This window comes from Erinaceus europaeus, chromosome 12, assembly GCF_950295315.1.
Source record: "Erinaceus europaeus chromosome 12, mEriEur2.1, whole genome shotgun sequence".
NCBI lineage: Eukaryota > Metazoa > Chordata > Mammalia > Eulipotyphla > Erinaceidae > Erinaceus > Erinaceus europaeus.
This window is the reverse complement of record NC_080173.1, coordinates 80,828,530-80,854,059: the sequence shown is the minus strand read 5'-3', so window position 1 is coordinate 80,854,059 and position 25,530 is coordinate 80,828,530. Positions and strand designations below refer to the sequence as shown.

Genomic DNA, 25,530 nt, shown 5'->3' with positions numbered 1-25,530 from the left:
TTTCCCCAACTGCTCCCCTGTCCTTTCACACAAATCCTGGAACGCTGTAAAGGTGAAGCTAGCTCATTTTAGAGTAGCAGTTCTCATTGGAGTGAGGGAGTTTTCTTTACCCGCTGCACCCTGCCCCCGCCGGAAGCCTAGCTGTGTCTGGAGACTTGAGGGTCACTACTATGGAGTAGAATGCAGACATCTACATGGACAGAGGCTAGAAACGCTGCTCTACATCCTAAACTGCAGACAGCAGCCCCCAGGACAAACAACTACCCACTTCCAGATGTCAACATCTGGCCCAGAACGACTCCTCCACCTGGAGCCCATTTTAACATCCAGCCATAACTAAACCATTGATCACTGTTATCCTTGTCCAGTCCTTGGGACTGGGCTCCCCAAATTTTGCTCTAAATTGGAGTCGTGGAGGGTCTTTAACAAGTATTAATGCTGGGTCCCACTTTCTCCCCAACCCCCAGATATTCTGATTTCCAAATCTGGTATTGGCTGTAACCTGGGCATAACAAGCTTTTTTTTTTTTTTAATCTTATTCATTGGATAGAGACAGCCAGAAATTGAAAGGAAGAAGGAGACAAGGAGGGACAGAGACAGAGAGACAACTATAGAACTGCTTCACCACTTAGGAAGTTTTCCTTCTGCAGGTGGGAACCCCGATCCTTGTGCACTCAACCAGGTGCACCACCACCACCCGGCCCCTCATAACAATTTCTTTTCTTTTTTTTTTTTTTTTGCCTCCGCGCTGGGGCTCAGTGCCTGCACTGTGAATCCACTGCTCCTGGAGGCCATTTATCCCATTTTGTTGCCCTTGTTGTTGGGCTTGTTGTAGTTGTTATTGTTGTCATAGCTGTTGTTGTTGGATAGGACAGAGAGAAATGGAGAGAGGAGGGGAAGACAGTGAGGGGGAGAGAAAGACAGACACCTGCAGACCTGCTTCACCGATTGCGAAGCACCCCCGCCCCCTGTTGGTGGGGAGCCAGGGGCTCGAACGGGGATCCTTAAGGCCGGTCCTTGCGCTTTGCACCATGTGTGCTTAACTCACTGTGCTACCGCTTAGCACCCTCATAACAATTTTTTAAGACTCCCAGGTGAAAGCAACGTACAGGAAAGTCTGAGGCAAGAGGAGGCAGTGATGAGCCCCTCATGAACAGGATGTGTAGCTACCCCACACCAGGGCCAGGGACAAGCATGTATGAGTCAACACTAACAAGATCTGCCACAGGCACTGAGGAGAGGGCCCGGGAGAGTAGGGAGGGCATACAGAGGCAGAGAGGCTGCTGGAATGATGAATTAGTCAGAGCTGTCAGAGGCCTGAGGAGGAGACTAATTAGAAAGCGTCTGTCACCATCTGGGTAGCAAGCAATATTAGGGCCTGAAGGGGAGGGGAGTGGGGGGTTGGAGTGAACCAAGCCTCCATGACTCAGAGACTTCACAGGCTTGTGACAGAGAAAGAATGGGATTTGAAAGAGAGAAAAGGTTAATTGAGACTGAATCCAGTCTGGAGACAGAGCAGAAAGGAGCAATCAGCTGCTAAAGGCATAGCAAGGACAGCCTGGGGACAGGGACTAGGGAGCTGCTTATGAGAGGGACAGCGTCTGGGAGTAGACGTGGTGGTCACATGACCAGGCTGAGTCTGGCCTACAGGATAGGCCACATGTAGCTTTGTCTTTTGAAATTCTTGAGTCTATTGTCTAGATTTTCCCCCTAGAGCTCTAGACAGGAAGTGCAGGGCCTGATGAGACAGGTGGCAGGTGGCAGGTGGCAGGGCTTATTCCTGCAGGACCTGAAGTGTGCTCAGCTTACCTCAGGCGCCCTCTGCCTGACTGTATTCACCCTGCCAGAACCCTGCAGGCATCCAGCCTGTCTTGAGAAAGAAAGAGACTAAGATCCTAAGTCAGAAAGTAATGGGGATGAGGGTGGGGTGGGGAGGCAGGGTGGACAGGGAAGGAGTCAGGTGCTGGCAGAGACCAAGAGCTGACCTCCCATGTACTGATCCTGCACACTGTGCCATGTCAAGTCAGGGACATCCCTGTGTGGGGTCTCTGCACTGATCAATCAATACGGAAACTAATGCCCATGGCCTCTTTCTGTCCACCCTCAAGTCCACTGGACTCCCTCTCGCTACTCAGGCTGCCTTTTCATCCAGGTAGAGATAACAGAGGGACAAACACCACAGCACTAGAGGTTCTCCCAATGCCAAAGTAATCATAGTGACATGTTTTAGAACCACAAGGGGTTCACATGGAAGCTCATTTGACTTATTATGTCAAGTCCTCATGTCAAAGACTCCAGAGATCTAGGGACCTCTCTTGAAAGTTCCTCTCCCTCTCTCCTGAAGCTCCTAGGGAAAAAGACTAAGGGTGAAGCCCTCAACTCAGCCCCCCAGAGAGGGAAGGCCTAGCTAGAACAGGAAAAGCAGGCTGTCCACTTCCTTGTTCCCTTTGCCCGTCACCATGACCACAACCCCACCTCCAGACCCCAGAATCCCTGCACATCCCCCATCACAGCATAACTCCACCCAGAGCTACCTCAGGGGCAAAGGGAATAGCTAGCTCCTGGGGGAAGGGGGCCCCCAGCAAAAACCAGAGGGGTATCTTTTTCCCCTACTCCCTGCTACCAGCTCCCAGGAGAGTCATTACAAGGGAGGGGGCAGAAGCAAGGTCCTCCCGACTCCCACATAATCTGGGCATCTCCTGGACTCTCTGAGGGGAACCAGAGTCCTGACACCTCAGGGACCCACTGTGTGTGGACGGGAGCATAAGAGATTCACACTGTGGGGAATTAGTGCCTCCCTCCAAGATCCAGGGCATTTATTCTTGCCAAGCACAGGCCCAATCCAGCTCCCAGTGAGCTGGACACAGCTCCCCCAGCCTCTCCTTGGACCCCTGAGCCTTCCCATCCCTACCAGGCCAGCAGGCCTGCAGGCTGGGAAGGCCAGAAACTGGGGGTCCGCAAAGACCCTTTCAGAGAGTGGAATGGGATGAAGAAATCCCCACATGGGGGGGAGAAATAGTGGGGTCCCTGTGCTGGCAGACAGACCGCAGGCAGCTCCACCTGCACTCTGCTGTCCTGCACTCCTGTGCTTGTCCTCCCTCAGATACACAGCCCTGTTCCACGGCATCAGCCAGGACCATTCGGATCACCAGCCACACGGAAAACAGCCTCTCCAGCTCTCAGGAATAAGCAGAACCCCTCCTGCTGGTTATCCCACACTTAGCTCAGAGGGGACCCTATGCCCCACACCCACTGGCTACTACTACCGGCCGGCCCCTTGATGCCCATAAACAGATGCCCAATATACCCAAGACCCAGGAACAGCAGAGTAAAGACTCACCAGGGCTTCCTGGGCATGGCAGGGCCAGCCAGGACAACGACCAGAAGCACACAAGCCCCTGCAGTTTGCAGAGCAGACTGCCCAGCAGACAGCACCTTCTGGTGCGTCCCCGGTGCCTGGCAATAATGAAATCAGGCCACAACCCAATTGCCAGCTGAGCGCCCGCCCGCCTCACTTATCCCTGGAGCCACTCACGCCCCAAGACTCCAGATCCCAAAACAAGAATGTTCGTGGTTACCATAGGAACTCGCTAAAGCCAAAAAAGGCACCACACAGTCACCCACATGGGCCCTCAAAGCTCATGTCCACCTGCACAGGCACATATGCACATACCTACACACGCCAACACACGCCAACACACGCCAACACACGCCAACACACGCCAACACCATCCTCAGGCCTAGGGCCTAGCTGAAGAAACCAGTGAACTAGAGCCTGATAAGAAAGGGAACAGACAAGAAAGGGGACAGCTCCCTGGACCCCACCTTGAAAGAAGGTTTCGTTTGCACACCCCTGCAGTCAGTCACAAGTTGCTAGGGTGGTGGCACCAGCCAATGCTCTCTTGGAGCTCACATGACAAAGGCACGACAGGAACAGAATAGCTGGGGCCAGAGTCCAAGCCCAGCAGCAGCGCCACCTGCAAGGCCAGTGAGAGGTCACATCTCACCTGCTTTCCTGGTCACAGACTAGCTTTACTTATTTATTTTTCTTATAGAGATGGGCCTCGAGCATGTGTAACTTCACCACTCCCAGACTGACTTTTGCTTTCCCCATTCAGATGGAGGGAGAGACACCAGGGTGCTGGAGCTTCCCTGACATTGTGGCATTCCTTGTGATACTGGGGCTCAAACCTGGGTGGAGCACAGGGCAATGCATGCTCCCTACCCAGAAAGCTACCTCTCCAGTCCACAGACTAGGTTTTGCTCTCTGTCTCTTTCTTTTTTTTTAAATATTTTTTAATATTTATTTATTTACTTATTCCCTTTTGTTGCCCTTGTTGTTTTTCTTATTGTCGTTGTAGTTATTCATGTCGTCGTTGTTGGATAGGACAGAGAGAAATGGAGAGAGGAGGGGAGGACAGAGGGGGGGAGGGAAAGATAGACACCTGCAGACCTGCCTCACCGCCTGTGAAGCGAATCCCCTGCAGGTGGGGAGCCAGGGGCTTGAACCAGGATCCTTACCCTGGTCCTTGCGCTTTGTGCCACGTGCGCTTAACCCGCTGCGCTACCGCCCAACTCCCTCTCTGTCTCTTTCTAAGGGCTCGGTGGTACGGTGGTAGAGAGACAGGAGTAGGAATAAGGGTCAAGATCTAAGTCATTGTGTATGGGGGAGCAGAGATTATATATACAGACCCTCAATCTCTTCTTCTACCCAAAACTTCCCATAGACGGGGACCAACAACCCAAGACTCACTTAGAAATCTGAGTAGTAGTTGAGCACACATGGCACAAAGTGCAAGGACCGGCATAAAGATCCCGATTCGAGCCCCAGCTCCCCACCTGCAGGGGAGGCGCTTCACAACTGGTGAAGCAGGTCTGTAGGTGTCTTTCTCTCCATTTCTCTCTGTCCTATCCAACAACAACGACATAAACAACAATAAAACAAGGGCAACAAAAGGGAAAATAAATTAAAAAAAGAAATCTTGAGTCTTGGGGCAAGATGGTGGCACACCCAAGTAAGCACAAATAGTACTAAGTGCAAGAACCCATACAAGGATCCAAGTTCAAGCCCCTGCTCCCCACCTACAGGGGTTCGCTTTACAAGTGACAAAGCAGGTCCACATGTGTCTCTCTTTCTCTCTCCCTCTCTCAATTTCTCAATTTCTCTCTATCCTATCCAATAAAATAAATAAAATGGCCACTAGGAACAGTGGATTCATAGTGCAGGCACTGAGCTCCAGCTATAACCCTCAAGGGGAGGGAAAAAAAAGAAAGGAAGGAAGGGAGGGAGGGAGGGAGGGGAAGGGAAGGGAAGGGAAGGGAAGGGAAGGGAAGGGAAGGGAAGGGAAGGGAAGGGAAGGGAAGGGAAGGGAAGGGAAGGGAAGGGAAGGGAAGGGAAGGGAAGGGAAGGGAAGGGAAGGGAAGGGAAGGGAAGGGAAGGGAAGGACACAGAAATCTGAGTCTTCACCTTGACCCAATATCCAAACCAGCTGCAGGCTGAGGACTCCACCTCTTCCAAAAGCTCCCCAGTCAGTTCTCTCTCCCTAACCCAATGAGCCCTGTCCAGGCCTGCTACCACTGGATCCATGGCCTGCATCTCCATTCACTCTCAAGTGGGCAGCCACTGAGACAACAGAAGAAGCCTCCACATTGTGGTGTCTCTCCCACTCTGTCTCTATCACGAGCTAGGTCCAAGTTCCACCAAAAGAAAAACAGTTGAGAGTCAGGCAGTAGTGCAGCGGGTTAAGCGCAGGTGGCACCAAGCACAAGGACCTGTGTAAGGATCCCGGTTCGAGCCCCCCAGCTCCCCACCTGCAGGGGAGTCGTTTCACAGGTCGTGAAGCAGGTCTGCAGGTGTTTCTCTTTCTCTTCCCCTCTCTGTCTTCCCCTCCTCTCTCCACTTATCTTTGTCCTAGCCAACAATGACATCACTAACAACAACAATTACAACAATAAAACAAGGGAAAATAAATAAATAAGAAAAAATAAAAAGAAATAAAACAGTTGCTGTTTTCCAGTCCTCCCGAGAAGCAGACCCAGCTCTCTCATGCTGCCTAGCTTGTTCCAACACTCCCACCCCCTTTCGCCTGCCTGGCACCAACCATCCCAGCAGGTCCTTCCACCTCCGAGCCATTTCATGCCTCACTGCCTGTTGGTCCCGCTACCACCTGGAATGTCTCTCTCTTCTCCAGGCTGACCTCACTCACCTTGGAGGTGGCTCTGGCAATGCCATTTCTCCAGGAAGCCTTCCTCTATCCTCCAAGGACATTTGTTAGCACTTGTCATGTTCCATTACAATTGTCTGTCTCCCTGCAGGGCCGTAAGTGTGCATGAGCAGAAACTGTGCCTTCTTCATCTTTGGTTCCCTACCAGGGCCAGGGCCTGGTGCAGAACTTGGAATGTAGAGACCCAGTAAATGTTAGCTAAATCCCCCCAAAATCACTCTCCCCTTGCTCTTGACAACTTCAGCAAAACCTCAGCAGATATCCTAGGGGTGCAGAAGAGTTAAGATGGAACAGCCCCAAAAGATTCTACAACATCTTGATGATGTCTTGGGGATTTTGAAATCCAGTAAACAAGACTTGGTGGTCAAAGGCAAGGAAATGGATCTACTCTCTCCCACTGAAATGAGAAAGTGACCTTATTAGCATCACCAAAAGAACCAGGAGAGGCAGGCAGATAGTGACAATCTTGCAAACTGTGTGCAGTTTTCACAGAACAGGGACAGAAGCCCTGAATTTAAAAAGGCTGAGGTAGAGCAAGCAACAAAGCTTTGCAGGTGAATCAAGGCCCATTCTGCACAGATAATGTGTAGAACTACCACCAGGGGCCCTAGGTCCCAAGAGATGCATATACTGTGTCTTTTCTGCCCTTTGTGGTCGCCTCACTTCTAACAGGACTTCAAATTCTTTTTTTTTTTAATTTCTTTATTGGGGAATTAATGTTTTACATTCAACAGTAAGTATAATCGTTTATATATGCATAACATTTCCCAGTTTTCCACATAACAATACAACCCCCACTAGGTCCTCTGTCATCCTTTTTGGACCTGTATTCTCTCCCCCACCCACCCCACAGTCTTTTACTTTGGTGCAACACGCCAATTCCAGTTCAGGTTCTACTTGTGTTTTCTCTTCTGATCTTGTTTTTCAACTTCTGCCACAGAGTGAGATCATCCCATATTCATCCTTCTGTTTCTGATTTATTTCACTTAACATGAATTTTCCAAGGTCCATCCAAAATCGGCTGAAAACAGTAAAGTCACCATTTTTTATAGCTGAGTAGTATTCCATTGTGTATATATATATACCACAACTTGCTCATCAGCCACTCATCTGTTGTTAGACACCTGGGTTGCTTCCAGGTTTTGGCTATTACAAATTGTGCTGCCAAGAACATATGTGTACACAGATCTTTTTGGATGGATGTGTTGAGTTCCTTAGGATATATCCCCAGGAGAGGAATTGCAGGATCATAGGGTAGGTCCATTTCTAGCCTTCTGAGAGTTCTCCAGACTGTTCTCCCCAGAGGTTGGACCAATTGACATTCCCACCAGCAGTGCAGGAGGGTTCCTTTGACCCCACAACCTCTCCAGCATTTGCTGCTGTTACCTTTTCTGATGCATGACATCCTCACAGGAGTGAAGTGGTACCTCATTGTTTTTATTTGCATTTCTCTGACAATCAAAGACTTGGAGCATTTTTTCATGTGTTTCTCAACCTTTTGGATCTCTTCTGTGGTGAGTATTCTGTTCATGTCCGCTCCCCATTTTTGGATGGGCTTGTTTTCTTATGGTTGAGTTTGGTTATAGGACTTCGAATTCTTAGCAGGTGAAATCTGAGACCGGGGTGACTGTGTGCTATCTTCTGGCTAAACCACAGCACAACTAAAATGCTGCCTCCAGCCAGGCTGCCAAGAAAACTGCTCCTCTGCCCCTTCGCCCTTTCCCTCCTGCTCCTGAGAAAGTCACGTCAAGTGCCCATAATGTGCTTTTCCTCCACTGAGAGACGCCATGTCTGATGGCCAAAAGCTGGGACCATCAATTCAAGTCAGGGGTGTATGTGTGTGTGTGTGTGTGTGTGAGAGAGAGAGAGAGAGAGAGAGAGAGAGAGAGAACGTGCGCACACATTACCAGGGCCTCTCTCAACTGAGATTTTACCACTTCATGGTCAACGTTTTCATTCTTTTTATTTCAGATAGAGCGAAACACAGACAGGCAAACAGAGAGACACCAGCACACCAGAGCTTGCCCAATGCCACTGTATGCCCCTGTGGTACCAGGGTTGAAATCTGGGAAGTGCATATGGCACAGCACATGCCCTACTGGGTTGACTATCTTCTGGATGTTTTTTTCCCCCACAAGACAGCAGGTTCTAGCTTTCCCTGTCTCCAGAAAACACACAATCCTGCTCCCCCAACAGTGTGGGCAGGCTGCACTGAGCCACCTCCATAAGCACCCAACTCTGCCAGTCCTCACGTACAGTGGTCATCTCAAAGGCCAGAGCACTGCTTACCGGACACACACACACACACACACACACACACACACACACACACTTCATTAGCAAATTATCAAGGGTTTATGAGGAGGGCAAAGGGGTAGGAGAAAGAAATGGAGGAAAGTACCTGAGCCTCCTAGCTCATGTCCTCACCCTCTGGACACTGCCTCAAGGACCCCCTGAAACATACCTCAGACACCTAGTCTCTTGTGAGGGAATCTGGCCTGACAGCGGCCAGGCGACTGCAATCTACCTTCTCCCAAGACCGCCCCAAAGTGGACTGGAGGAGGAGCCCTACCTTTTGACCCACCCTCTTCTCCCCATTCCCCTACTTGCATATGCTGGGTTGACCATGATGACCCAAACCTGATTAGGCAAATATGTGTTGTGACTTAACTTAAAAAAGGGGTTGAGAGTGGGGACTGCTTGCGGAGTAAAAGGATTCATAGCAGGGAGCTGGGAACTGGCTTAAACAATACAAGGCTTATTAGGGTGGAACAGGTAAAAGGCAAATAAGCACTTATCATCAAGGGTTAAGAGTACGCTAAGTCTATAAAGTCTGAATATCCTGTAAGATAAACAATCATCAATTCTGGTATAAATTGCTCATGGCTGTAGGGGGGGGGGTCTTAAAAGTTTACCAGCTAGCAGAATCACGTGTTCAGTTTCCAGGAGAAGTAGCTATGGTGCACCACCAAGATGCTTCTGACCAGGAGAAGAAGCAGCAGCCAAAGAGAGTAACATGCTCAAAGTCCCTTGCTTTTATACATTCCCTTCTCTGAAGCACTTCCTCAGGGTGACGTCATTTGTATGCTAATAGTCCCAAACCCCACAAATATGAACTGAGAACCTTCTATGTACCAGGCATGGCATTAGGTCCAAGGGAGCCAAGATAAAATGTGCTCCCTTGCTCTCAAAGACGTTCATTCATGCATGAACGCATTCAAAAACCCCTGCTCTCAAAGACATTCATTCATGCATGAACACATTCACTTATTCACCATAAAGGTCCATCCTGACAGAAATAAATGGAAAGTCTTACCATAAAGGTAAGTGTCACAGCTAGCCCAGCCCTTTCCCTTTATAGACTGGGAAGGAAACTCAGGCTTGGAAAAGTTGTTAATTTGCTTTTTGCGAGTCTGAGGCTATATTCTGTCCTTCCCAACTACTCTTCCTACATAGTATCACCACCACCACTTTCCCCAGTGTTCCCATGTGGCTCCATGCTCCCTCAACCCACTGTCTCTGAAGTCTTTAACCTGTAGGTACCAGACATTGCTCAACGTGGGCCTTCAGCAAGAAGTCTACGGCCCGTTAGCCCATAACTCTATGTGGCAGAGGGGCATTCTGCAGCCCAGGTGCACAGACAGTACCACCTGGCCCCCAAGTGCATTGAGAAGAGTTGGGAACAGGATGGGATCAAGTGCTGAGAACAATCCAGCTCGTTTCTGGACTGAACCAGCCACGAAGGGCAGATTCAAATCCCAACTATAAGACTTACTTGCTGTTAACTTTGACCAAGTTTCCTAACCTCTCTGAGCTGCCATTATTATAGGTAAAATGCAGAGAGAGTTTGTATGTGGAAAAAACTGGGAAAGGTTATGCATGTGCAAACTATTGTATTTACTGTCGACTATAAAACATTAACCCCCCAATAAAAGGGAAAAATGCAGAGAAAGTAGATAGCATAATAGTTATGCAAAGAGACTCTCATGCTGGGCTGGGGAGACAGCATAATGGTTATGCAAAAGCCTTTCAAGCCTGAGGCTCTGAAGACCCAGGTTCAATCCCCAGCCCTACCATAAACCAGAACTGAGCAGTGTTCTGTTCTCTCTCTCTCTCTCAGTATCTTTCCCTCTGTATCTACTCTTTCTCATAAAAATAAACTAAATAAAATATTTAAAAAGAGAGAGAGACTCATGCCTGAGTTTCCAAAGATTGAGGTTCAATCCCCTGCACCACTATAAACCAGAGTTGAGCAGTGCTCTGTCAAAAGAAGGAGGAGGAGGAGAAGAAGGAGAATAGGAGGAAGAGGAAAGAAAGAAAAGTAAATACAGTAGCCATGTGGGGGTGGGGTGTGCCAGGGATTGAACTCAGGGATGCACAGGAGTGAAAGCATGTGCTCTAGGGACCAAGAGATAGTTTATCTGGTAGAGGGTATATATTTTATTTATTTATTTATTTATTCCCTTTTGTTGTCCTTGTTGTTTTATTGTTGTAGTTATTATTGATGTCGTTGTTGATGGATAGGACAGAGAGAAATGGAGAGAGGAGGGGAAGACAGAGGGGGGAGAGAAAGACACCTGCAGACCTGCTTCACTGCCTGTGAAGCGACTGCCCTGCAGGTGGGGATTTGGGGGCTTGAACCGGGATCCTCACACCAGTCCTTGTGTTTTGTGCCACCTGTGCTTAACCTCCTGCGCTACCACCTGATTCCCTAGAGTGCATATTTTATCATGTATGAGGACCTGGGTTCAAGCCTCTAGTCACCATGTGGGAGCACCATGTAAAGGGGAAGGTTCACAAGCAGTGGAGTGGTACTGTGGTGTCTCTTCTCAGTCTGTGAAGAAGACAGATCTGTCTTCTTTCCTGATCTGTCTCTCATGCTCTATGGATGAAAGAGAGAGAGAGAGAGAGAGAGGAAGGGAAATCTGCCTGGAGTGGTAGAATTGTACAGTAACAAAAACCAAAACCTCAGTATAAAACTCTGACAAAAAAAAAAAAGCATGTGCTCTCCCAGAGTTATATCCCCAACTTCTCAGCAGGCCAAGACCAATTTTATCCATAAAGCCCAATAATTGGGCCAGGAGTACACACTGACCCAAGCTAAACCAGATTTTCTTTCTTCTATAATAGCTCCATTTAGATATAATTTACAAGCTATATAATTCCCACTTTAAAGCATATTACTCAGTGTTTTCCTGTGTGTGAGTGTGTTTTCACAGAGTTGTGTGATCATTACCATTAGTTCTGGAATATTTTCATCAGCCCAAAAATCTATGCATCTATGTGTCCTTTAGCATGTCCCCCCACCACCTTGCTCCAGCCACAAGAAAGAATCCAGCCATCATTTTTTTTCACACCAGGGTTATTGCTGGAACTACAAATCCACTGCTCCTGGAGGCCAATTTGTTTTCCTTTCTGTTGCCCTTGTTGTTTAGTATTGTTGTTGTCATTGCTGCAGAGAGGAGGGAGAGATAGAGAGGGGGAGAAAAAAGATAGACACCTGCAGACCTGCTTCACTGCTTGTGAAGCGACCCCCCTACAGGTGGGGAGCCGGGGACTGACACTGGGATCCCTACCCCAGTCTTTACACTTTGCGCCATGTGCGCTTAACCCACTGCGCTACTGCCCAGCCCCCTCCAGTCATCTATTTTCTGTTTCAATGAATTTGCTTACACTAGACATTTCATTAAAACTGAATCATACAATATTTGGTGTTCTGTGATTAACTTTCACTCAGCATAATGTTTTCAAAGTCTATCTACGTTGTAGCATATATTAGTCTTCCAATCCTTTTATGGTCAAATAGTATGCCATTGTATGGATATGCCACATGTTATTTATCTGCTCATTTGTTAATGGGCATTTGGGTTGTTTCTATTTTGGGCTACTATGGATAATGCTGCTATGAAGACTAGTGTTGAAATTTCTGTCTGGGCATATATTTTCATTCCATGAAGGCATATGCTTCAAAAGAGAATTGCTAGTTCTATGTTTAACCTTTTTGAGAAACTTCCAGATTGTTTTACCAAAGCAGGTGCATCACTCTACATCTCCAGTAGTAGTGTAGGAAGGTACCAATTTCTACACATTCTCAGCAACATTTTTTTAATCTGTTGTTATTATTATTATTATTATTATTGACATTATCATGGGTATGGAGTAGATTTCAAAGTAACTTTGATAGGAATTTGCCTTATGGCTAATGATGCTGAACATCCTCTGGAGAAATGTTTATCCAAATCCTTTGCCCAATATGAATTGTGTGGTTTTTATTTGTGTTATTGAATTGGATTGGAAGAATTTTTGGTGTATTTTTTTAAATGACCAGTGTCAAAAAAAAAAATGACCAGCATCATATCAGAACTTGATTTACAAAGATTTTCTCCCATTCTGTGATCTGTCTTTTCACTTTCTTGGTAATGTCCTGTGCAGCACAAATATTTTTCATTTTGAAGTTCAATTTACCAATCTATTGTTGTTGCCTTTGTTTTTGTGTCATATGTAAGAAATAACTGCTTCATCCAAAGTCACAAAGCTTTGTCCCTAAATCTTCTCTGAAGAGTTGTAACTCTTATTTTAGGTCGATTAATGTTGGGTTAATATTTGGATATAGTGTAAGAGAGAAATTTAGTTTAAATCTTTCATACATGGACAGCAGTTGTCCCAAAAGATTATTTTTCTTGCTGAATTGTCATGACCCACTTGCTGAAAATCAACTGGCAACAAATCTGAAGGTTTATTTATTTAGTTAAGACTCTGAAATCTCTTACACTGATTCATATGCCCATCCTTACACCAGGACCAAAATGTCTAATTCCCATAGTTTTGCAATAAATTTTAAACTCAGGGGCAAAGGGGTAGATAGCATAACAATTATGCAAAGACACTCTCGTGCCTGAGGCTTTGAGGCCCCCAGGTTCAATCCCCTGCAGATTAGCCAGAGCTAATCAGTGCTCTGTTAAAAAAAAAAAAAAATCTATAACAATAATAATAACCACAACAACAATGAAACAAGGGCGACAAAAGTGGGAAAAAATCTTTAAATTAATTAGTTACAATCCTCCAAATTTTTTTCTTTTTTCAGAATTATCCTTTAATTTCCTATGAGTAGATCTGGGGAGACAGCATGATAGTTAGGCAAAAAAGACTTTCATGCCTAAAAGTCACATTGGTTCCAGGTTGAATTTCCGGCACCACCATAATCCAGAGCTGAATTCTGCTCTGATAAAAAGAAAGAAAATGAAATTCCTATGAGTTTTGAAATCTACCTATCAATTTCTACAAAGAAGTGAGCTGTATCTTGATAGGGATGGATTTCTAGTTCCTGTTCATCCTCTTCTGAGTTCTACGGTCTCCCCCTGCGTTTCCTGGGGTATCCTGAAACTATTTCCATAAATTCTACCTTTTGCAGATGACTAGGTTCTTGCTCCTTAGGTCAAAAGAATTTTAACTGAACAGAGGTATGAATATAACCCACACACCATCTCAAACAACCATCTCAATACCAACTACTAGTGTCTAAGCACTCACACTGTTCCCACTGGGATCCTAATCTCAACACTGGCCTACATATACTACCAGTCCCTCATTCCACCTGTAACTAATTCCCTGCCAGGTTACATAACATTATTTATGCAAGTTAAAATAAACAGGCCTCTGAGGACCAGGAGATAGTACACCGGGCAGAGGACACATTTTGCCATGATGAGAACCTGGATTCAAGATCCCAGCCACCACATGGGAGCACTTGCTGGGGAGATGGTGAATGACTCTCAGTTTTCCTCAGCTGCTCTCACTACATCCTTTGTGTCAACTCTAAAAAAAAAAAAGAGTTAAGACTCTCAAAGGGCAGGGACAGCTTACTATTCATCCCTACCTGCTAACCGCCACACCTCACACCTCTGAGCAAAACAAGCCAAAGTGAGAAGAAGCCTCATTTCATGATAGAAACTCAATGACATATCAGAAAGGGCCAGTCTGAAAAACCTCTTAGCTGAGATGAGGAGGTTATAAGCTAGAAGAGTTGCCTCCAAAGGAGGACAGTCATTGGAGAAATTGTTCAGGGGCCGGGTGGTGGCACACCTGGTTGAGTGCACATGTTGTCATGCACAAGGACCCAGGTTCAAGCCCCCAGTTCCTATCCGCAAGGAGAAAGCTTTGCAAGTGGTAAAACAGTGCTGCGGTGTCTCTCTGTCTCTCTCCCTCTCTGTCTCCCCCTTCCTTCTCGATTTTAGGCTGTCTCTATCCAATAAATTAATAAAGATAATAAAAAATAAATAAATAAAAATTTTAGAGAGAGAAATTGTTCATTGACAAGCTAATTTTCTCCTTTCCAATTCATGCAACTGGAGTTGAGTTGATTGGTCAGTACTCATTGCCCAAGAGAAATTCAGATGGAAGGTGATTTATTAGATCTCAAGAGGATCAAGATACAAATAAAAGGATTTTGCCGGAAACATGGAGGAAAGAGGGATAGAGATGATGAAAATACAGTGATCAGGGATTCAAGGAGATGCTTCCCCTGACAGACAAGCAGATATATGGTAAACTGAGAAAGACAATTCCTAGCTCCTAAATCTGGTGTTGGCCTCAGAGAGCTCAGGGACAAGCTAATGACATAAATCTCATAACAGATGTCACTCAGTGACCAACTAACCACACACATGCACTGAGATATGTTATGAGGAGGCACACATTTTTAGGCAAACAACCTGATGGGGTTGGGGTTTCACAGAGAAATTAAATTACTGGAAATCAGAGAAACAGTATAGAGAAACAGTGTTGATACAAAAAAGTCTCTCATATGAGTCTTGGAGGTCCCAGGTTTAATCCCTCACATCACCACAAGATAGAGCTGAGCAGTTATTCTGGTTAAAAGTAACAATAATAAGAAGATATTGGAAAATATAATTCTCTGATCTGGATGGTGGCACACCTGGTTGAGTGCACATGTTACAATGTTCAAGGCCCCAGTATGCAACTGTACAGGGAAAGTTTTGCAAGTGGTAAAGCAGGTCTACAAGTGTCTCTCTGTCTCTTTCCCTATCTCCCCCTTCCCTCTTGATTTCTGGTTGTCTCTATCCAGTAAATAAAGATAATAAAAATAAATAATTAAAGAAAATATGATTCTCATTCTTACCCCCTTAAGTTATGACCTGAATGTTAGAATAGCATGTATGTTCCCACCATCTTGGGGCCTGCTACTCCATTCCAGCCTCTACCTTTCCCCCAGGAACCCTGGAAATCAAGAGCCTGGTCCAGCCTTAACCAAGGAAGCCTCTGGACTGAGTTGGAAAATCTGACGAGAAAACAGCCTCATTTATGTTCCCCACAACTTGAGTGAGTGTGGAAAATGGCCCGAGGGCCCTAGTCTGTTGTCACCAATGACCTCTACATAACAGGAAGTGGCTACTTACTTGACCTTCAGACTCGCCAGCATGGTCTTGTCAATCCTGCCAAAAGAAAAGCAAAGGATTTGGTCAGTGCCAGAATGGAAAGGTCCCACCTAGCTTTTTTTTTTTTTTTTTGGCGCTTCCAGGGTTATCGCTGGGGCTTGGTGCCAGCACTCTGAATCCACTGCTCCTGCTGGTCATTTTTTCCATTTTTATTAGATAGGACAGAAAGAAATTGAGAGAGGAGAGATGGAGGAGATAGAGAAGGAGAGAGAAAGACAGACACCTACAGACCTGCTTCACCACTTGTGAAGCGACCCCCCTGCACGTAGAGAGCCAGGGGCTTGAACCAAGATCTTTGCATGGGTCCTTGGGCTTTATACTAAGTGCACGTAACCCTGTGCACTACCACCCGTCCCCCCATCCCTACCTAGCAACTTAGGGAAGGGGTCCCTGGGTCAGGTGACAACTGCTGTCAGAAGCTCTTCTCCAACCCAGCGAAGGAGGACTTGGAGATCTGGGAGGGCTGAAACCACATATAAACCTATGATATCTGTATTGTTTATTCTTCCCATTTTAGAGGTGAGGACACTGAGGCAGAGAAGGGTAAAATCACAGGACCAGTTTGACTCCTCACTCACGGATCTTAAGCACTTTGTTGCCTCCTTCTTGACTACCCTTACTCCACACGAGGACTCTACAACCCAGCTTCACTGGTCAGTGGCAGCTGGACAATCATCACATCATTGTTTACTGGGTTTCTGCCAGTATCCTCAGCACCAAGAACCCTCCTGTTCCAGGAGCTTCTAGTTAACCCAACGCAGCAGGCCCCAGTCCTAAAACAAACCAACAGCAGGCACAGGGCTCAGCAGCAGGTGGGACCTGCTAGTCACCAGAGCTCAGAGCAGGAAGATCACGTTTATCACAGATGGTCCCAGCAGCCAGCTCTGCCACCCAAGCCCAAGACCGCCCTTGCTGGAAGGTGCCACAAGGCAGTGCTGTTGAGCATCTATTTTTACCCTCTACATATGCCAACCCTTGTGGTAAAAGAGGCCCCTTCCTCTCTCCAGGGACAAGAAAGTGGGAACGATTATCACGGATGCTTTCTCGTGTTTAGGGCCATGAACACTAGTGTCTCCATCACCGCCAGTGTCACCCTCCCAACAGCACCATCTGTATCACCATTATCAGTGGTGGCGACACCACCAGTGTACCGTCCTATCAGTTTCACTGCCATGCCCTGTGTCACCAGCACCATCAGCGCTACTAAAGTCACCCCACACTCCAGGATGCTTGAACACTGCAAAGTTTTTTTTTTTTTTTTGCCCCCAGGATTATTGCCAGGGCTCGGTGCCTGCACCAGGAATCTACTGCTCCTGGAGACCATTTTTTCCCCTTTTGTTGCCCTTGTTGTTTTATCATTGTTGTTGTTGTTGCTGCTGTCATTGGATAGGACAGAGAGAAATGGAGAGAGGAGGGGAGAAAGAGGGAGAGAGAAAGACAGACACCTGCAGACCTGCTTCACCGCCTGTGAAGCAACTCCCCTGCAGGTGGGGAGCTGGAGGCTCGAACCAGGATCCTTACGCCGGTCCTTGCGCTTTGCGCCACCTGCACTTAACCCACCACACTACCGCCCAACTCCCATAATTTACTTTATTTTAAACACACACACACACACACACACACACACACACACACACACAGCACTGCTCAGCTCTGGTTTATGGTGGTGCTAGGGATTGAACCTGGGATCTTGGAGCCTCAGGTTTGAAAACCTTTTGCATAACCATTATGCTGTCTCCCCAGCATGATAATAGCTTCTCTTAAGTATACATAACTACCTGGGTATCAGGGAGAGTAACATTGTGTCAGGGGGCGGGATGCTTTCACTCTGAGTAAGAGTCCTTCTGATCTCAGTTCCCAATAGCAAAATAAGCCACACCTTGGGCCTGCTCCAGGGTCTAGTGCCTCCCAATTGTCTCCTCTCCACTCAGACCTTTTAGGTTCCTCACTCTGGTTTTCCACAACTGTTCCCAAAGGGTCCCTCTGGGTGCTCCAACCCCCTTTTGGAGTCAGACCCTCCTTCTCCCCTCATTCAACCCATCAGATGGGAGTAGATCGGACTTATGGGTCTGCTCCCCACATTTTGCTGTAATATTTGTGACCCAGGGAAAGCCAATAACATGTAACAACAAGCCTTCACATTTCCTATTTTCTCAAGGAGTTAATTCTTACACACTGTGTTGTGAATAAGGCAGAAATCTGAATTTATACAGAGGGAAACCAAGATCCAGAGAGGGGAAGTGTCTCATCTGAGTTCCCCAATGAATGAAACAGTGGAGACAGCACTAGAACCCAGAGCCCTGGTGTGATACCCTCCTGACCCAACCACTAAGCCATCTTCAGAGCCTAACCACAGGGTTCCCACACTGTGGTGTGCCCTTAGGCTGCGGGGCCTCAGCAGAGCTAAGACTAGAGAAGTATAACTATCATTCTGGGTTGTTTTTTTTCCCTTCTGGGAAGTCAAATTCCTGTTTTTTTCCTGAACTTTCTCTCTCATCCTCCTCTGTCCATCCTATTCACTCTCACAGTTTTACCATTGATGCCAGTAGCTCTCCACCCTGGCGTTCAACATTCTTTAAAATACTACCACCAGAGGGGCTGGGAGATTAGCTCACCAGAGAGATCACATGCCCTAGCCTGTGCCAGGGCTGGGCTCAAACCCTAGAAGCATTGGGGAAAGGCATGGATGGCACAAGGGAGACTTCCAAATGTGGTGGAGCAATGTGGTGCTATCTCCTCATCTATACCTCCCTCTCTACCTGAAATTAAAAAAAAAAAAAAAAAAAAAGAATGAAAAAGTCAACTCAGGACCAGTAGAATCTCATCCATGTAAGGCCTCAGAGCTGCCAACCACAACAATAATAATATATACAAGAGAGATAAATCACCTGGTAGAACATAGGCCTTACCAAGCATGAGGCCCAAGGCTTGAACCTGGCACTACATGGAAGCAGCCCAAATACCAAGGCAAGTCCCACAGATGGTGAAACAGTGCTCTCTCCCTCTCTCTTTCTCTAAAATTTAAAAAATAAAATAAAGAACAAGTCAGTCCCAGAGTGGTGAACTCACACACACCAGAGGCACCAATGACACATGGATGGATGGATGGATGGATGGATGGATGGATGGATGGATGGATGGATGGATGGATGGATGGGTGGATATGCAAACAAACCAACCACCTCCAGAAATTCCACTCACTGTCTGGAGTGCAGCAGGACTGCCAAAATCTATAGTTTATACTCCAAACAACAACCACCGCCAGAAGATGCCCACATCCCTGCTCTAGCCCTCCTTCCTGCCACTCTAACCCTCCAACCCCTCCAGAAAGGCCTGCCATCCCCTAAAATTCAGCAGGATGGGACTAAATGCTTACTGCAGGCAAAACAACTCACTGAGTCACCAGGGAGGTGGCTCAGCAGACAGAGTGAAGGACTTTCATGTGCCAAGCACAGTCTCTCTGCCTAACCCATGCCTCTCAAAGAAAGGTGAGTATCAGAGGGCCCTACTTGTTTGCCTGGGCTCTGCCTTTTAACCATTCCAGCCCAGTTCTCAAACACCTGACCCTGAGCAGCAAGCAACTTCAGTGATTCAAACCCAGACCCCACCCTCAGGACAGTAGGTCCCTGGCCCAGGCAAGAAGGAAAGCCTGTGAGTAGGCAGTAGGCCAGACCAGGATAACCCTGGCAGTATCCCACCTCCACTGCCTGCATCTTCCAAACATGGTGCAACCAACCTATATTCCCTCCATGTCAGATGATGGATGGCAAAACACTTTCACAGAGAAGGAAAGTGGAATTTAAAAGCTTCATACATTACTTGGGAGCAAGTAATTAGCCCACGGAACAGAGCAGTCTCTGGACAGCCCATTGCACCTCCCTCCCTACAGCCTCTTGTGGTCCCTCATCAATTTCCACATCAGGACACCTCCTGCCACCATCTGTTCAGCACCAGGAATCTTTTCTTTTCTTTCTTTTTTTTTTTTTTGCCTCCAGGGTTATTGCTGGGGCTCGGTGCCAGCACTACGAATCCACTGCTCCTGGAGGCCATTTTTCCCATTTTGTTGCCATTGTTGTTGTTGTTATTATTGTTGTCATTGCTGTTGTTGTTGCTGGATAGGATAGAGAGAAATCGAGAGAGGAAGGGAGACAAAGAGGGAGAGAGAAAGATAAGACACCTGCAACCTGCTTCGCCACTTGTGAAGGAACCCACCTAAAGGTGGGGGGCCAGGGGCTCAAACTGGGATCCTTATGCCGGTCCTTGCGCTTTGTGCCATGTGCGCTTAACCTGCTGTGCTACCACCCAACCCCCCAGGAATCTTTTCTTTGCCACTCCCCCCAGGCCCAGGAGCTGGAAGGAAACTGATAACAAAAACCACGAGAGCCCATTCCCCAGCTGAGCCAAGGCTGCCAGCAGCTGGTGACCAGAGACAACTCTTTGACCCCACTTTCCGGCCCCTGGAGAGTCTCTATCTTTGTCCCAGACAGAAGCTTAATGGCACAAATTAGCCCAGAGGGCCAGGCAAGAAGTTGTCCCACAGGCCCTGTGCTTGAGCTCTGGTAGAGCTATGCTAAGTGGCCTATTTGGGGTGCCAGGGGATAAGGCAAGGACCTCTGGGGATAAGCCCACCCTCTCCTCTCATCTCCCTAAACAAGAGGCAGCCCAAAGGCCCAGTGTGGCCAGAGAATACACTGCCTGCCTTGAAATCACAAGGATAAGACTGACAGCAGCATAACACAGACACACAGACAAAAGCACACACAGTTTGCATGCCAGAGGTCCCAGGTTCAACCCTGGCACTACCATAGACCAGAGCTGAGCAGTGCTCATTCTTTTCCCTATGTGTCTACCAATCTTTCCCATAAAAATAAATAAATCTTAAATTTAAAAAAGCATACTGGCAGCTCCTCAGAGTGTACATATGGTCACACACATCCCCACAGACTGACAGTCTCAGATATGCACACACACATTCACAATCATCACTGGCAAGCCTACACACATACATATGCACACACTTGCACATGCACGCACACACACACACACACACACACACACACACACACACACACACGAACCCAGGACAGAGACACATTCAACCACACTCACACACAGTCAGGCTCTCACTGACTCCAGCTCCAACCTCCTGGACCCCTGGATTACACCAAAGCACAGTGAGGGAAAGCTCCCATGTCCAGCCACCTGAAAGTGCCTGACAGGAGGCTCAGGCACAGGCTGAGCCCTCTGCTCCCACGAGCAGCCACGGTCAAGCACAACAAGACTTGGTGTCTAGTTTCATTCACAGCTCTTCAGCATACCCAACCCACCTCAACCCCCATTCTGTCACCCACCATCCGAAGCCCCCAAAGGAGACGCTGCGCTTCCTGCGAAACATGGCTGTGGCCTCAGGGCCCCAGGCCCAATGCTGTCCCCAGGGCTGCTGGTAAGAGGACCTTAGTGCAAGAGGGTCAGCAGGGCCACAGGCACAGGGCGGGGCGCCCAACACAGCACCTCCCCCACTGCCTGCCCCCCCCAACCCAAGCTTCCTGTGGGTGAGGCCACAAGGCAGGGAGGTGTGTCCAGCCCTCAGAGAGGCACCAAGACAAGGAGGGGAGGTCCCCAGGGCAGCTTCCTCCACCCCAGAGGAACCCACAGCTCCGGAAGGGGTTCAGCTGGCAGATTACACCACAGCCCCAGTTGGGCAGTGCACAGCCCTGACTTCTCGGAACCCAAAGGAGACCAGAGGATTCCCACGCTGACTTTCTCTTCTGAGAGGGAGAGAAAGACCCAGCTGGAAGACTCAAGTATCCCTGCACAGTGGGGCCTCTCACACCCACTATCTACTGTGGCCCTTTAAAAGCCTTCCTGCTTCACCATGGCTCACACCCCACACATCTAATCACACCCACACAGATGTGAGCATGAACACACATGCTCACACACGTCATCTGATTCCACACCCATGCAGATACTGTGCGCTCGTGCAGGGTAAAACGCTAACAGATGCCTGCACATACGTCTCATCTACATACGACTGTGCATGCCCCCACATGGACACAGACACGTGTGCTCACACTAGCATACACATGCACACACCCAGACACACTCTTCTTGCACACATGCCCACAGTGCATACTTCTTGGACCCTGTCACATGTCCAGGTACCAGCAGTAGTGCCATGAGGTATGCCAGCATGATGGTGGAAGGGTGGTTTGTACGTGTGTGCGTACACACACACACACACCTGAGCACACGCACACACGCACATGCACTGCTGGAACCTGAAGCTAGTCTCTGCAAACTGTGTGTGCTCACTGATGACAGTCACTTTGGGCTGTGTGGCACATACTCTACAACAGACCAGGCTGGGAGCACAGAGGAGCACCAGCAAAGGAGAAAGGCAAATCAAGTTGCGTGGCCAGTGGCCTCATTCACCACCCACCCTCCCTGCAGTTTCTGGTTTGGGGCCTCCTTCCACTCTGAGAGTCAGATGTGAGCTGAGGTGTCAGCAGGCCCCTCCCAGGCCTTTTTGCCATTTTCTCACGCATCACAGTAGTAGGGGCCAGACAGCAGCTTCAGGGTTCTGGCCCAGCTCAGGGTAGGGAGGTGGCAAGTGTGGGGTCCTTTCCTCCAAAGCAGCTGGTCTCTCCAAAGATGCATGGGGGTCTCTGGCTAGGCTGCACCTTGCACACCCACCTTGAGCAGAAAAAGAAGAAATGGGCAGTTTACCACTGGCTTCCTGCTAGGCACCCATCCCACACTCAGACCTCTCACCCCTAACTGCACACACCCCACACCCAGACAAAGTGAAACACACACAGACTATAGACACCTTGGGTTCTGTCTCTCCTGGATCCTCCTGCTGGAAAAAATGGCTCTGGACCTGATCCACTTAGGGCTGTAGGACATCTGTCCAGGCCTGGCCAGCCAGGGCCTCCACTATCCTGGCCACATTCAGTCCAGGAAAACTCCCTTGTCTTTCCTCCTCTTATCCCCTTCACCCCCCTCCCACACACACACGCACACACACACACACACACACACGCTTTGGACTGCCAACTCCCTTCCATCCCTTTTCTGTTTCTATGAAATGCATGTTTGTTTGTTTGTTTCTCCCAAACTGACTCTCTCCTCCCTTCCCTAGGCTGCTAAGTAACAAGATGGAAGCCTGGGGATGCAGAAAGCAAAGGAAAATAAGGCCAGCCCACAGGAAAGCAGATCTGATGGGAGACAGGAAACATGAGAAAGATCGAGGTTCTTTGTTGTTGTTTTTTTTTATTTATTTTCCCTTTTGTTGCCCTTATTGTTTTTTATTGTTGTTTTAGTTATTATCGTTGTCATCGTTGTTAGATAGGACAGAGAGAAGTGGAGAGAGGAGGGGAAGATAGAGAGGGGGAGAGACAGACAGACACCAGCAGACTTGCTTCACTGCCTGTGAAGTGACTTCCCTGCAGGTGGGGAGCTGGGTGCTCGAACCGGGATCCTTACGCAGTTCCTTGGGCTTCGCACCATGTGCGCTTAACCTGCTGTGCTACCACCCAACTCCCTGAGAAAGATTCAGTTTTAAGAGCATCATCTGAGCTCCCAGATCCAGCTGTGCTACAAGTTAAACCAACCCCGGGGCTGGGTGGTGGTGCACCTGGTTGGGTGCATATGGTACAATGTGCAAGGATCTGGGTTCAAGTCCCTGGTCCCCACCTACAGGGACAAAGCTTCACAAGTGGTGAAGCAGAGCTGCATGTGTGTCTCTCTGTCTCTCTCCCTCTCTATCTCTCCCTTCCTCTCAATTCCTGGCTGTCTCTATCCAAGAAATAAAGATAATATAAGAATATTTTTAAAAGTTTAATCAACCCTTGTGGTAGATAAGAAAATATATACCTAAGGAATTTAGAAATATAACTACTCCTAAAGTCAAGTTGAGCTGGATTTCTCTCCATTGAGAAAGTTTCAAGGGCATAAAGATAGCTCACTGGGTAGGGTGTGTGCCTTGCCATGCAAGCAGCCCAAGTCTGAGTCCCAGCATCATATGGGAGGTGCTGTAACACCACAGAAAGTTCAAGTCATGTGCTGTCTCCTCCTTTCTCTGTCTCTCTCTCTTTGTCGCTCTTTCTATCTGAATGGAAAAGTGAAACAGTTAAATGTATGCCCAAGGCTCCACCTCAACATGAAAGAGAGAAAGAGACTAAGCTAAGTAATAAAGAGTTTGATACAGAGGGGCCAAGTGATGATATGCCTGGTTGAGTGCATACATTATCATTTGCAAGGACCTGAGTTCAAGCCCCCAGTCCTCCTCACCTTCAGCAGAGGGAAGTTTCACTTGTGGTGAAGAAGGTCTGCAGGTGCCTTCCCGCCCCCCTCTTCCTATCTCTCCCCCTTCAATTTCTCTCTGTCTTATCGAAAAATAATAAGTAAATAAATATTTTGTTAAAAAAATAGTTTGATGCATGAAAGAATGAAGGTGACAACAACACCTCAGTCACTGGTTCTGCTCACTGAGGTCAACAGCTACCCGGGGTGAGCCTCACACAGCTCACAGCCACAACACAGAGGTTTCCTATAACAATATTCCTCCTGGGAATCACTTTTATTTTTGTGAATCAGAGGGGACTCGTGGTGAACTCATCACTGGAGTATACTGATGCGCCTCTTTGTGGCAGAGAAAGAGTCAGGGTTATTGTCATATCAAGCTGGAGTGCTTCCGACCGTCTGTCTCATCTATTCTCGTCTGTGCACACACAGCCAATGGCTCCCAGGAAAGACAAGCTGAGAGATAGTTCACAGGCCCTCGCCATCTATAGGGGCACCCAGGCAGGAGGTCAGCTGGATCAGGTATTCACAAGCCCAGATGCAAGCTTCTAAGAGTCAGCGGAGCAGCCCAGGGTCTCAGCTGCTGTGACCCTAAATCTGGATGTTCCTACCTAGGGTCATGTTGCAGGGTGGCCACAACAAGACACAGCATAGTGGGATTCAGATACCTGAACAAGAAGAGGGACCAGCAGGGAGGAACACAGAACATACAACTCTGTGGTACCACTGAGGCCCAGGAACCATGGAGATATCCGAGGGCACTATGTCCTCCTTGTCTCTCAGAGTGGGGGCCTAGAGAGAGAAGGGGGGCCCCCAGATGGGCTTTACTTTTAGAATGTAAACTCTAGAGCCGATGCCACACTCCTCCTTCTCAGCACTCAGTCTCCAAAGTGTGGAGTTCCTGACTCCTTCAAGGATCTATTTCCTCCTCTATAAAACTGGGAGGCATGGGGGGTCGGGCTGTAGTACAGCAGGTTAAGCGCAGGTGGCACAAACCGCAAGAACTGACGTAAGGATCCCGGTTCGAGCTCCCGTCTCCCCACCTGCAGGGGAGTCGCTTCACAGGCGGTGAAGCAGGTCTGCAGGTGTCTTTCTCTCCCCCTCTCTGTCTCCCCTCCTCTCTCCATTTCTCTCTGTCCTATCCAACAACAACTACAACAAGGGCAACAAAAGGGAATAAATAAATAAATAAATATTAAAAAAAAAATCTGGGAGGAGTCCGGGGAGGAGGAGGTTTGGGAGATTACCACCAACCTCACAAGACTATAAATGAATGGCAACACTTTGCACTGGACTCCCACACCATTCTGGGAGCTGATAAAATTATTTTAGCTGCTATAATTACGCCCTGGCCTTGGTCCCGCTCAGCTTCCAGTGGTTCTGACCCCAAAGTTCCTCTTCCGTATGGGGGTGGGGAGCAAGCAGTCCCTAGGCTCTCTGGGAAGGATTGTCAGTCAAGAGAAAAGAGAAGCACTCCTCCAGCCAGGCCCAGGCCTCCTCCCCACCCCCAGCTTCCTCCCAGACACAGCCAGGCCTGGTGGTCA

General features: G+C 48.0%; 1 protein-coding gene across 5 annotated transcripts in view; it reads right to left on the bottom strand.

Annotated features, from left to right (window-relative positions):
- Positions 1–25,530, bottom strand: part of RAP1GAP2 (RAP1 GTPase activating protein 2) — a 283,508-nt gene that overhangs the window by 228,000 nt on the left and 29,978 nt on the right. Inside the window, exons 1-2 of one of the 5 annotated variants that reach the window (XM_060204155.1) lie at positions 22,122–22,356; positions 15,641–15,676 (exon numbers count right to left, since the gene is read on the bottom strand). In XM_060204155.1, the coding sequence (XP_060060138.1) occupies positions 15,641–15,663 (23 nt within the window). In that variant the 5' untranslated portion in view covers positions 15,664–15,676; positions 22,122–22,356. Of the gene's footprint in view, positions 1–3,340; positions 3,413–15,640; positions 15,677–21,030; positions 21,131–22,121; positions 22,357–25,530 lie in introns of those variants that run through there. The other 4 variants (XM_007520803.3, XM_060204153.1, XM_060204154.1 and 1 more) reach the window with 4 other exon arrangements.